The sequence below is a fragment of the Fusarium verticillioides genome, chromosome 8, assembly GCF_000149555.1.
Source record: "Fusarium verticillioides 7600 chromosome 8, whole genome shotgun sequence".
Classification (NCBI taxonomy): domain Eukaryota; kingdom Fungi; phylum Ascomycota; class Sordariomycetes; order Hypocreales; family Nectriaceae; genus Fusarium; species Fusarium verticillioides.
In genome coordinates this window covers 514,443-526,971 of record NC_031682.1, presented here as the reverse complement: position 1 = coordinate 526,971, position 12,529 = coordinate 514,443, and the positions used below count along the sequence as shown (strand labels likewise).

Below are 12,529 nucleotides of genomic sequence, written 5' to 3'. Positions count from 1 at the left end.
CCATGGAGTCTTCGAGCCAACCCCGATATCCTCATGCTGAGAAACCCCCGAAATTCATAGAATGCCCGTTTCACAAATACGATAGCATTCGCTTTTACGCATGTGCCAACCTGCCTTTGAAAACAATGGTGGCTTTGTATACTCATCTCCAATCTTGCCACCGAGCCAACATCCACGTTTCCCCTTTCGTTTGCCAGAATTGCCGCGAGGACATCTCGGAAGACAAGAATGAAGCCCAGCATGATCAGTCGCAATGCGTCCGTACTACCGCGGGAGAATCAGGCATTATGCTCGGGTCAGAGCTGACACGATGCCGGGAGACAAATAACGGTGAACCAGCCTAGAAAGCATGGGATAACCTCTAGGACTTCTTATACCCGCGCACAGAAAGGCCAAGGACACGCTTTGTGGAGATCGCGGTTCCTTACCTTACAGCAAAGGCTCGAATCGCACCACTGAATACTGGCTCTCTGGATCTTGTACTTGACAGCATATACATGACTCGCTACGTCTTTAGGAATGATGACGACAGACCTCCAACCTGGCAAATGGACGCAGCAAGGCTCGCACCAACAGTACCTTGCGGTACACAGTTCGTCTCTAACTTGTATCAAGATGGAGTACAAGTTGCAAAGTACCAGCCAGTGCCAAGAGTATTTCCCCATCAACAGTTCTTTGACAGCAAATATATTGCTAAACTACCTTAGGTACGAAACGCGAAGTCCCAGCAACTACCACGACAGGACTCCAACCTACAGGCCACTCAAAATGAAGCTCAATCTGGAAAGAAGCGCAAGAAATCTCAGCAGGCTTCACCACAGGCTACTCATTCGCAACTAAATGGGAATGGAACTCTTACTCATCAGGAACAAGTGAATCAGTATGCACCACAACCACAGGCCTCCCATCTGCAGCTTGCACAGACGAGTCAGTAAGTAGTCCCACCAGCAAAGTTATTTTCACATCACTCACCTGCATAGTCAAAGCCAAAATCTGGAACAACCGCAACAATCTCGCGCCGAGCCAGTCTCTAATTATTGGACCCAAGGTTTATCTTTTGAGCAGCCACCATTCGTTTCTAGTCATCAACCGTTCTACGGCTCGTCTGGACCTAGCATAACGCCTGGGGACATTTCTAGCATGCAGGGAAGCTCGATAAACCAACATAGTCTCGATACTCCGGATCCTCAATCTCAAGGATATTCGACAGGTAATGGATTCGACATCTCCTCCAATTCCCCTCAGTCCAATACAATACCAGCGGAAAATCCAAGCGAAGTGACAGGATCTATGGCACCACAGAACATCGGTATTTCGGACGAAGCGCTGATACACTCACTGTCTATGGATTACGAAGATTGGCTGAACGATTTTGTGGACGTCTCACAGTTTATCCCCCCTTAAAACCACTATCTAGCCTACAATTCAGGGTCTCTTGCTAGGAACATAAGAGATCCATCCCCTTGATATGGTTGACCGAGAAGGTCTCTTCAATGGTATTGATGTGAGGTATCTTGATGACGAGAAAGAAACGGTATTGGTCTGACGGATTAGCCTACTCGAGGCTGAAAGGGAACGAGTGGAATAAAGCTAGACCTCAGTGGTTTATTAACATACGATCAGCGTCCAGCGTTATGACAATACCAAGCAGTGTCCTCACTTGAAAGTATACGATTGCACATTATTGACTAGCATGAGAAGGACTATGAGACCATTCTTAACGACTCGGCAATTTGAATCAGGCGATAAATAAGATGCGTTTATTATGTCGAACTATCCTACGTTAGGTACTTTGTAGAGTGAGTATGGCCAAGTTTGCAGTGACGAGACATACCAACAGGTGTCTGTCGTATCACTCGGCCTACTTTTAACGTCAGGGCGCGCTGTGATATTCTACCAAATCTAATGCCTAATCATCAAAGTGATGACTACCAATTAGGTGCACTTCTACACCATTATCATCACCTCGATATTCGATTTGATAAGAGAATCTTAATAAGGGCAATGGCTGTATCAAATAGTTAAACATAAAGCGACAAGTCAATGCTGCAAACCCAACCAGTCCAATTTAACCCCTTTATAACCACCCTATGCGGCGACGCAAACGTTGTAGTTAGCCCACAAATTGGTGCACTTGGCACCGATAGCAGGATTCCACTTATAAAGCTGTGCCATTGTAATCTTGTAATAGTTCTGTATCGAAGCACAGGTCGTAGTCTTCTGCACCATGTGAAACTTCTTACAAGACTTGGTGACTCCGTCCTGAACTGGAGATGGCGTTTTGATCCCGTTGCTAGGCTTGGTCGGAGATGGCTTCTGACCTATAACTTCAACGCAGACGCTATAACCAGCCCAGAGCGCTGTACACTTGGATCCAACAGCGGGGTTCCACTTGGAAATCTGTTCCATTGTAATTTTATAGTATTCCTGGATTGATGCACAAGTTGTAGTCTTCTTTACCTCGTGGAACTTGTTGCAAGAGGTTGTCATGCCGGGTTGAATCATTGCAGGTGTCTCGATGCCGTTGGCCGGCTTGCTTGGCTTCGTGGGGGTACTTGGCTTCCAGCCTTTGGCCTTGACGCAGACCCAGTAGTTGGCTAGTAAGGATTGACATTTGTTCCCGACAGCCGGGTTCCACGACTTGAACGTTGTAAAGGGCAAATTGTAGTACTCCTCAATGGACGCACATGTCGTTGTTGACTTCACAAAGTGGAACTTTTCGCAATCCTTCGTGGTACCGTCCTGGATGGGCGATGGAGTCTTGATGACGTTAGACGGCTTGCTGGTTTGCACGGGTGTAGCGGCATTATGTCCAATGACAGATACACAGGCATAGGCATCTGCATATAAGGCAGTACATGCAGAGCCAACCTTTGTATTCCACTTGTAGAACTCGGCCAGAATGATGCCGTTCTTGGAAGCAACGGTAGCACACCCTTCACCTGATTTGACCATGTAGAACTTTTCGCAGTTGCTGACAATACCGAGTTGGAGGGCATCGGGAGTTTTGATACCTGTATGCATTCTCATTAGCCAGATAGTAGCCAAAAAGGGTTTCTCAAGAGGCTCACCATTGGAAGGTTGAGTGGGTGAAGGCTTCGAGCTGGGCTTCGCTGTTGATGGCTTTGATTCAGGCTTTGGCTCGGGCTCAACGGCACTTGTGGCCTCGACGCAGTACGACCTCCCGACAGTCATGCCTTTACAGTCATCTTTGATCGAAGGATTCTGACATTCGAGTTGTGTCAGCTGTGAGCCTGGTTTGGTGCAGTCTTACTTACCCACCGTTGAAGGTCGTCAGAAGTGATGTGATAATCTTCCAGGATGGAATCACAAGAGACTTCATCGTCATAGTCAAGCCACCAACTACATGACTTTGAAGTTTTGTCGTCATGAGGGTTGGCAGGATCCCAACCTCGTCGATTGAGGGGTTCGCTCACAGCAGCCCCAAAGGCTATATGGCAACTTCCAAGGAGAGCGAGGCTGGCAGTAAGGAGGATCATGTTAATCAAGTATGAGATTTGATGTGCCAATAGATGGATTTATGCCGATAAAGGAGGAAAAGGGGTGGACTTATAGCCCACAGACGAGTCGTCAACTAGCTCTTCCCTGTCTTACACATGTCACATACTATCTCGATTTTACAACACCAAGAAAATGGAAATACCAATGTTAGATGTTCCACCGCGATGACAGAATTTTTCACTACTCGGCATGGCCATATGGATAATGCGCCGAGAGTTGAGCCAATACTTTGAGTGTTACCCCACCTACGAAGGGAAAACGGCTCAACCAACGGCTTCAACTCAGCTGTCAACTACTGCCGAGGGCCTTTGAACCGACAGTGTGATACAACAACATCGTTATTGGGCTCAATGTCTCGAGGTTATCCTGTCTCTATGGCCACATGCTGTTGGAACTTGAATATTCTTAGTCCTGCTATCCGCTTTCCTGTGGAGCCAAGAAGACGACCAGGAACAAAAGGCCCCTGCAGTGCTGTTCATTAGCCCGAGCGAGTGACACAACCAACAATAGCCTAATCAAGTAAGCTTGATATCGGCTGATGGAGAACAAGGTTTCTAATGTCTTCAAGCAGCCGAGTCGTTTGGGCTCCGGCGCTCCCAATGCAATTGATTTCCATGCCGTTGATGTCACCCAGATTAGGAAACAATGCATCTGAGGCAATTTCGTTGAGTCATGTCCATCTAGACGAATGGGAACTTTCAATGTGAGTCAACAGCACATTCTTGCTCTCGATTTAACACTTCATGATCACATATGTACTCAATATAAAGCATTTTTGGATCTAGACTGGGTATAGGGTTTCAACTCACACTCACTACTTCGTATTGCCAATATACTTTATGAATCATATCAAGTTGATGCTCAAGACATTATGTCTCTGATAATTAGGATTGATCGCGAAATTGAGGTGGATCACCTTATTGAGAACCAGAGATAAGTCGGAACAAAGCCTAAAAAGTACAGATAGAATCTGATAATTATTCTCCCACATAATCTTTCAATATCCCAGCCAGCACTCAACATCTTTACTCTGCCAGACTGATAGGACCACTGGATTTTCCCCAAGTTGACCAGTCTTATCCGTCCTCTAGCAACTACCTGTCTCAGCTTTGCGTACAGCTTGTTTAGCACTCCTGAGAGCACTGAAGTGATTGCTTGCTTTGGTGCCATTGGCCGAATCCTTGAAAAATGTTTTGTTCTCCCAATTCTGACCCTTCTTTCTGAAGTCGGCAGGTTTGACATTATTGTCTTGTGCAATGACATCCAAATCAAGAACGGCCGTTGAGCTTCCCTGTTTGGTTCCCAAGACGAGCTGCAAACGCTCAATCTTGTAGTCCTTAAACTCGGGGCTGGCTTTCATTGCTGGGATACGATAGCGATCATAGTCGACCTGGCGGGTCTTCTCGACCTGACCAATGCATACCAGGGCTTTACGGATGTTGCTATTGTCGCCAGGAAGGGAGTTACTAAGCCCGTAAACGACACCACCGACCTCGGGGAGAAGCTTAGTGTAGCTTGTGGCGTGCTCGACAATGTCTTCGGTTTTGAACCACATAGCGGTTGCTCTTTTGTCTAATAGGGCCTGAGCAGTCCTATCGTAGTAAGGTGGGTTGTTGTCAGGCAGGTCTCTCCATCTCGCGAGCGGAGGAGTCCTGCCTTTGGCGTCTCTGTTGGTGAAACCGATGAACTCTTTGAACGTCATCGTACCGTGGCGCCCACTTCCAGTTTGGCCCTTGCAGATATCAAGGCTGTCGAGGCTGAGTTTGTCTTTGCCCTGGAGGCCGTTCTCGAGAAGGTCAATGTTGGCCTGATATGCGTACCAGATGTACATGCGCTCGTAAGCGCCACGAATACCGCCCGCCAAGCAATTGACAACGAAGAAAAGAAGGATTGTTCCAAATGAAAGTCTCATGGTGACTGGTAGTAAAGTATAGATCGAACTGAAAGGATTGAGAATCGTGATTGTGATGAATCCAAAAACTATAACCGAGAGACTGAAATTAAAGAGAGACTGAGTAAAATGGATGAATGAATGGTGATTACTTTGGAGACTAGATAACCAGGGCCATGAAATTCGATTACACAGTATCTCAAGATCTTATGAGTGTCGGCCCATCTGATGAACATTCTCGCCTACTTCTGACAGGTCCCATTAGAATTGGTTCCTTTCCAACAAGAGTTCTAGACTTCCAGTGATAGCATCGAGGATGATTTGATTTACCCCCACTGGAGCAGGGGTCTTTAGCATTTAGCATGTCATGGCATTATTCAATTGATGAGCGGGGCCTGTGACTTACATTACCTGCCCTTAACGTCGAAGTGTGGCCCACTGATGTTGGTGCTGACGTACATGAGGGATATGAGCTCCACGACAGGCGGAGACGCTTGGAGCGCTCGTCGACGTTGGTAGCAGTTTATCAGCGCTTTCGGGCACTGCAAGCAGTAGTACCGAACTGACTGACTCTTCCAGAAGCATTATTCAAGTTTGTGGTGGTAATCGTACTTCTGACTACACTATAGGCCTTGTCAGCAGTGGTGATGGCAATCTTGTTTTCGTTCAGCAGGCGGTCAAGTCTTGGGCCAAAGCTAGTTGTGCATTGACTGTCGGTGCCAACGGAGCAAAGGCCATTGACAACCTGGATGTAAAAACAAGACTTGTTGATCACCAAAACTCTCATTATAGGCGACACTCCCATCATCATTCTCACGGCCATTCCCATTCCCATTTGTTCAATAGAGCCACCTGCAGAACAACCCGTGTTGCTTCGGGCGACTCTTGTGCTAGCCTTGCCACCAAGTGCGGCACCAGTCCGTCCGGATTTACCAAGAACAACAGCTACAACAAGAAGCTATGCTCTACGCTTATGGAGGGCCAAGTTGTCTGCTGCTCTGCTGGTTCACTTCCCGACATCAGGCCAAAGCCCAAGGCTAATGGTGAATGTGCAACACATGACGTTGATGTTTGTTACGGTCTCCCTTACACAAGCGTTCGAATCAGCTAATCTCTATTTTGCAGAAAGGTCAAACCTGTTCATCTATCGCGGCATTCAATGGTCTCAAAACCTCTGACCTAGACCACTTTAACAAAGAAACATGGTGAGTGTTGTGTGATCAGAGAGGATACTAGGTACTGACAGCCTAGGGGCTGGAACGGCTGTAAGAATCTGTTGATGGGGCAGAAGATTTGCACAAGCAAAGGAAGCCCCCCTCTGCCAGCACCAGTTTCAAATGCACAGTGCGGACCGAGCAAGCCGGGGTCCAAGATGCCAACAGGTAACAAGAAGCTCGCCGATCTGAATCCTTGCCCCCTCAAGGCTTGTTGTAACATTTGGGGCCAGTGTGGTAAGTCTCCGATTGTGGATGCGCCCTAGAACGAACTTACTAACGCAAAGCTCTGACAGGAACGACCAAGGACTATTGCACTGTCTCCAAATCGACTACGGGTAATCCGGGTACGTCCAAGCCTGGAGAAAATGGATGTATCTCCAATTGCGGCATGAAGATCGTTAACAACGAGAAGCCCCCGGACTCGTTCAAAAAGATCGCTTATTACGAGTCATGGAACCAAGACCGACCATGCATGCACATGGACGTGCGGACTATCACCTCTGCATTCACTAGCGGATGGACAGACGTGCACTTTGCCTTTGCCAACATCACAAGCGACCACAAGGTAAGTGTCAAAGATACATATGGCCAATTCAAGAACTTCAAAGGCTTGAAAGGCATCAAACGAATCATTGCCTTTGGTGGATGGTCTTTTTCTGTGGGTGTAGATACATATGCCATCTTGCGCGAGGCTGTCAAGCCTTCCAATCGTGGAGCCTTTGCCAACGAAGTTGTTCGCTTTGTAGAGGATCATGATCTTGACGGTGTGGACTTTGATTGGGAGTATCCAGGTGTAAGTATTCTTAGCATCCAACCCATTGCACGAGACATTCCTGACTTTCCATCCGCAGGCCCCCGATCTCCCTGACATCCCGAAGGGTAGCCCAGACGAACCTGCAAACTATTTTAAGTTTCTGCAGCTTGTCAAGAGTAAGCTTCCCTCCGACAAGTCTCTATCGATAGCCGCACCGGCTTCCTTTTGGTATCTGAAGCAATTCCCCATCGCTGCTATCTCTAAGACGGTCGACTACATTGTTTACATGACTTACGACCTCCATGGTATGTATCAGGATCTACGCGACCTTCACCCGTGCTGATAATGTGTCAGGGCAATGGGATTACGAGAGTCCCTGGGCTAGTGATGGATGCCCCAAGGGCAGCTGCCTGAGATCGCACGGTAAGCCACTGTCCAAGGCGTCATCTAACTGTCTAACTAACAGTATTCCAGTAAATCTCACAGAGACTGAGAACTCTCTGGCCATGGTTACGAAAGCCGGTGTTGAGGCTCGAAAGCTCGTGGTCGGCGTCTCCAGTTATGGTCGGTCGTTCAAAATGAGTAGCGCCAGATGCAAAGGCCCAGCGTGCACATTCACTGGACCCGAGTCAGGAGCTGCCAAGGGTAAATGCACTGGCACTGCTGGCTACATCTCGAACGCGGAGCTGAAAGCCCTCGTCCACTCACATTCTGGAGACGTGGAAAAGTGGCACGATGCCAAAACAGATAGCGACTATATGATCTTCGACGGTTGGTACCGATTGACCGTGGCTTGAGAGCATCCAAACTGACCGGTTTATGTTGCAGATACGAATTAGGTCGCATATATGAGTGAAGAGACGAAGCAAGGGCGAACTGCCAAGTACAAGGTAAGAGGTGGTCCAGACTACCAAGACTGCCATTACTGATGACTGAATGGCAGCGTCTTAACTTTGGTGGAACCTCTGACTGGGCGATTGATCTTCAGGAAGAGTGGGCTGATACTCACAACGTTTATGGTGATATTGACGACGATGAGAACGAGTTGGAGCTCATTGAATCGTGTGACAAAGAGTACGACTCAATTGACGACATTCCCTCGTCCACACCTGGCCACTGTGTCGCCCCGTACATTCTAGGCAGTCTGTCTAAAGAACTGTCAAGGGCCATAAAGGACTATAAAGAAGTATCTAAGGGCTATGACGACAAGGTACGTTGTATGAACCGCCGTTTCACGACATACTAACCCAGTCGCAGTTCAAGTGGTATGTCGATTGGGTGAAAGAGGGTATCGACATGGTTCTGGATACTTTCATGAAGGTCAAATCTGGCGAAGGCAACAAGTACATGGACTGCGAGTGGACAGCGCCAAACAGCAAGGGTTCTGGCCCTTGCACTGAAGTTGATCTGCGTGTCCCCGTTGGTACTCCCAAAGCTGCCAACAGGCGCTTTATCACGTACAAGATGCGCGACGAGGACGGGTTCTACGAGGCACTTCTGGCAAATCATGGAATCGAGAAGAGCTGGGTCGAGTGGAAAGACTATGCAGATCACGACATTTGCATCTGCCCCAATGGTCCGCACGCCCGCGACGTTGACGAGAAAGAGCCCAACAGGTTTGCTGCTGGTCCTATCTGCCCTTGCGAGGCGCACGCAGGCTTCACGATACACAAGAACTACCCGCGTCGCATCCAAGACACCGCCAAGATCGACGTTCCGAACCCCAAGGCTATCATCGAGGAGGCTATCCCGAAGACTGATGATCTTGCGGAGCTTCTCTACGAAACATACATAGATTCTCTAGATGATGATCTGGATGCCTCTGGCGCTGATGCCGTCACAGCGTTCAGCATGCCTGTCTTTATGCTTGAAGACGCCATCAAGTCCATCAAGTCTGTCAAGGAGATTGGCGAGAAGCAGAAGGAGACGAAGACACGGGAACTTGTTCTCAGTATCCTCAGCATTGTCTTCGCAGTCATTCCTTTCGCTGGAACTGCAGCATCGGCGCTTGGTGGGGCCGCGATGATTGCACGCGCAGCACTTATCATTGGCGAGGCAGGGAGCGCTGCACTTAGCATTGTCGACATTGTCGATGATCCGGCGTCGGCACCCTTTGCGATTCTTGGTATGCTCATTGGCTCCAAAGGTGTCAAGGTGAAGGGTCCTCGAAAGGCCTTCAGGGACGCAGCTGACGCTCGACGAGCGCTGAAGGGTGACAAGCTCGAGGCATTTTCGCCCGAGTTCAGGCGTAAAGATGCGATTGTGCAGGATCTTGTGAAGAAGAGCAAGTCATGTTCTGTAAATTAGAAGTTTTTAGCAGTATTGGGTGAATGCTTTGGGAAGAGTGTTGTGGACTCGGTTATGCGGGAGGATTGTAGAGCCGGCAGAGGTTTGCCTTGTGGTTCGCGCTTCTTGTGAAGCAGTTGAGAAGAGTGATTCTGCCGTTCTTTACCGCCAATTTAACAGTTATAAATGCCAGAGATTCGACAGTGTCGTTCATCATTTCTACTCTCTAAACATTTTTCCTTGCCGTACTCGCCCGCCATGCTCGTTGATGAACTGAAGACGCTACGAGAGAGCCTTATCACTCTGGAGCTGGAGCCACTACGAGCTGCCATCCGCGGAGAGTCAGTCCCCAACGAGTTCCCGCATGAGTTGGTTTACAAGTGTCTGGTCGCAGGCATTCGGTATCATGATGGCTTCGCTATTGAACTTCGTGGCAAATCGCTACACCCATCCTTGGAGCGAGCCTTCAACGCTAGGGACATCATGAGTAACCGGATACTCAAGATGAAGAAAGCAGAAGACATGCCATATTGCTTCTGGCACCCCGATGTTCCCAGTCAAGATACTTTGCGACAGCTCTTGAAGGCCCATCCTACACTTCTCATGCGCTACAAAATTGGCCGAGCATGTGCTGCTGGCGGATACGTAGAGCTTTACAAAGAGCTAGATCTTCTTCCTGATGTTGCCATTGCAGAGGAAGCTCGCGATAATTTACCTGCCTCTCAAGGCATTTACGATCTGGTAGTAAATTCACGAAATCTCTACCGTGTCATGAACGATTACAATCTTTGTCTGTTTGACGAGCCTGAGGCTGGAGCCTTTCTGAACGGTGATACCTGTGTTCGGTCAACACTAGACAAGAGGCAGCCAGTACACCATGAAATCTTCCCTCCCCCCTTTGACATCACCGAAGATTGGTGCTTGGGGGCCGACGGGAAACGGCTGGAAGAGAGAGCCATTCCAAGCGAGACGCTCGCTCTACTATACGCTCCCTTGCCACGACACCTGCCAAGAGTTGATAAAGACATCCTCATTCTCATGGCTGCCTTCACAGGGAACATCGACCGCTACATCCGACTAAAAAGACCTCGGCCCATCAATGGCGAAATGCAGTGCATAGTGCACGGTATTTACCACAACACCTTTTTCGCCAAGTGGTGCTTTGAACAACCAGAACTAGCCGTGCTCCAAAAGTTTGTTCATGCGCGCTTTATCATGGACGATGATCTGACGTGGCTGAACGACGAAAGGTCTTTCACCAAAGATGACATGCCGCGTATTATATGGTATCCGCAAACAGCTAACCGGACAACATATCTCGAGCTGCTGCGGTTGATACCCGAGCTGAAGCAGCTCGTAGCCCAGGCATTAGTCGTTTCCGACAGCCCGATCCAATTTGCGCGAATTGAGCCAGAAATCACTCCGGAAATATACGCAGAGATAATGAGTAGCACTTGTTCTGATGCATTCGAAGAGTTTTTACATCAGCGACTTTCGGAAGAGAAAGAGGAGGAACTGGCTGAATGGATGGAACTTCCGCACGATGTCCACGACGTGGCTCCCTATGATCACTTGGTCTCGAAGGAAATGAAACCATGGTTCGCTAAAGCCCTCAAGGAAGTGACTTTGGATGATGTCGGTTTTGAGAATAGAGAAGTGTATGAGCCAGAGACAAGAGACGCTAGGGATTTGATGCGCTACATGTCTGCGTTCCCTAAGAAGCCGAGGGATCATTGTAGAGAAGAGAGGGACGCGAGGATGGCAAATGTAGTGGGAGAGACTAGCAAGGGATTATAGCCAGAGATTACCTGGGAGGGCATATTGAGGTCGCCATCAGGCCTCATAACCAGAGTTGCCCATTCCGAAGGAGCAGCTACCCTTAGAGAGACCGAGGATGAAATTGAAAGCTTTCACTGAAGAGTCTCAAAGCGATTGTCCTGTAGCTTTGTGTCACTGGCTGTAGGCCTTGATCCTTATGGTGATAAGTGCAAGGTTGAAGCGCATTCTGAGTTTCACCCCCAACATAAATGGTCGTACTATATTTGTGGATTTGCGAGATATACATCTGTCGAGAGTATAGCACACCGAAACCTAGGTGCCAAGGGGGCAGGGGCCACGATAGGACGACTACAAAGCACAATAAGCTTTCAGCTTCTTCTTACTCCCAACCACATATTGACACTTGCAGTCATCAGTCTTTCCGAAATTCTCGCTCTTTGATTGATAATACGTAACAACCATCAAAATTACAGTAAAGGTTTGCCCAGCGTCGTAGAGACGGTGCTGATGGAGGCCCTGGAGTCCGGATACTGTATATACGCAAGTTTAGTCAATGAATGAGCTTTCCCGGCATGGGGCGTACCTAAGACCGATGAGCTGAATGGTACCAAGCGGGCAAAGCCATCTGTTCGTGGCTTATTGGTTGGATGCCACCAGTTGCACATTGATATCATTGGCGAGGCAGAACAGCTGGCAGAATCGCTTCATTTGTGTTGGATTTCTTTTCGTCCGTTTTCTCATGTCAGCATTTGATAATCTCTAGCTTTGTTCTGAAGCCCATTATCGGTATGAGCAAAAATGGTAACCCTCCCGAGCCTGCTTCGCCACGTAAAGCCAGAGTCACTTCCAGAAGAATCCTGGTAAATGCACATGCATGCATGCTACCCCTCACGATTCTCTGTCAATAGTTATCACTCGATTCTAAGTACTTTATAAATAAAAAGGCTCTGCTCTTACTTGTTCTTAATTGCCTCGCAATCTTGATCTCACATCCAAACCTCAATTCACACAATGACTAGCTCACAACAGCAAATATCGCCATCTCCGGCACAATTTAACAACAAATTCTGTTATTCCCCT

The 12,529-nt window shown here is 48.2% G+C and overlaps 5 protein-coding genes across 5 annotated transcripts; 3 read left to right on the top strand and 2 right to left on the bottom strand.

The window, feature by feature from the left end:
- Positions 1-2: 2 nt before the first annotated feature.
- FVEG_07587 (hypothetical protein) lies at positions 3-1,404 on the top strand (the record flags this gene model as incomplete). The annotated part of the gene is made up of 4 exons (XM_018896263.1): positions 3-330; positions 388-653; positions 708-931; positions 981-1,404. The coding sequence occupies 4 exons, from the start codon at positions 3-5 to the stop codon at positions 1,402-1,404; spliced, it is 1,242 nt and encodes a 413-aa protein (XP_018753696.1).
- Positions 1,405-2,088: 684 nt separating this feature from the next.
- FVEG_07588 (hypothetical protein) lies at positions 2,089-3,500 on the bottom strand (the record flags this gene model as incomplete). The annotated part of the gene is made up of 2 exons (XM_018896264.1): positions 2,089-3,225; positions 3,279-3,500. The coding sequence occupies 2 exons, from the start codon at positions 3,498-3,500 to the stop codon at positions 2,089-2,091; spliced, it is 1,359 nt and encodes a 452-aa protein (XP_018753697.1).
- A 1,109-nt stretch (positions 3,501-4,609) lies between these two features.
- Positions 4,610-5,434, bottom strand: FVEG_16144 (hypothetical protein; the record flags this gene model as incomplete). Its single annotated transcript, XM_018905382.1, has 1 exon — positions 4,610-5,434. One exon carries the CDS (start codon positions 5,432-5,434, stop codon positions 4,610-4,612), a length of 825 nt encoding a protein of 274 aa, XP_018753698.1.
- A 447-nt stretch (positions 5,435-5,881) lies between these two features.
- Positions 5,882-9,691, top strand: FVEG_07589 (hypothetical protein; the record flags this gene model as incomplete). The annotated part of the gene is made up of 11 exons (XM_018896265.1): positions 5,882-5,924; positions 6,043-6,482; positions 6,539-6,618; positions 6,665-6,864; positions 6,924-7,423; positions 7,482-7,689; positions 7,739-7,807; positions 7,859-8,172; positions 8,224-8,274; positions 8,328-8,594; positions 8,642-9,691. The coding sequence occupies 11 exons, from the start codon at positions 5,882-5,884 to the stop codon at positions 9,689-9,691; spliced, it is 3,222 nt and encodes a 1,073-aa protein (XP_018753699.1).
- A 237-nt stretch (positions 9,692-9,928) lies between these two features.
- On the top strand, positions 9,929-11,467 carry FVEG_07590 (hypothetical protein; the record flags this gene model as incomplete). Its single annotated transcript, XM_018896266.1, has 1 exon — positions 9,929-11,467. One exon carries the CDS (start codon positions 9,929-9,931, stop codon positions 11,465-11,467), a length of 1,539 nt encoding a protein of 512 aa, XP_018753700.1.
- Positions 11,468-12,529: the final 1,062 nt, after the last annotated feature.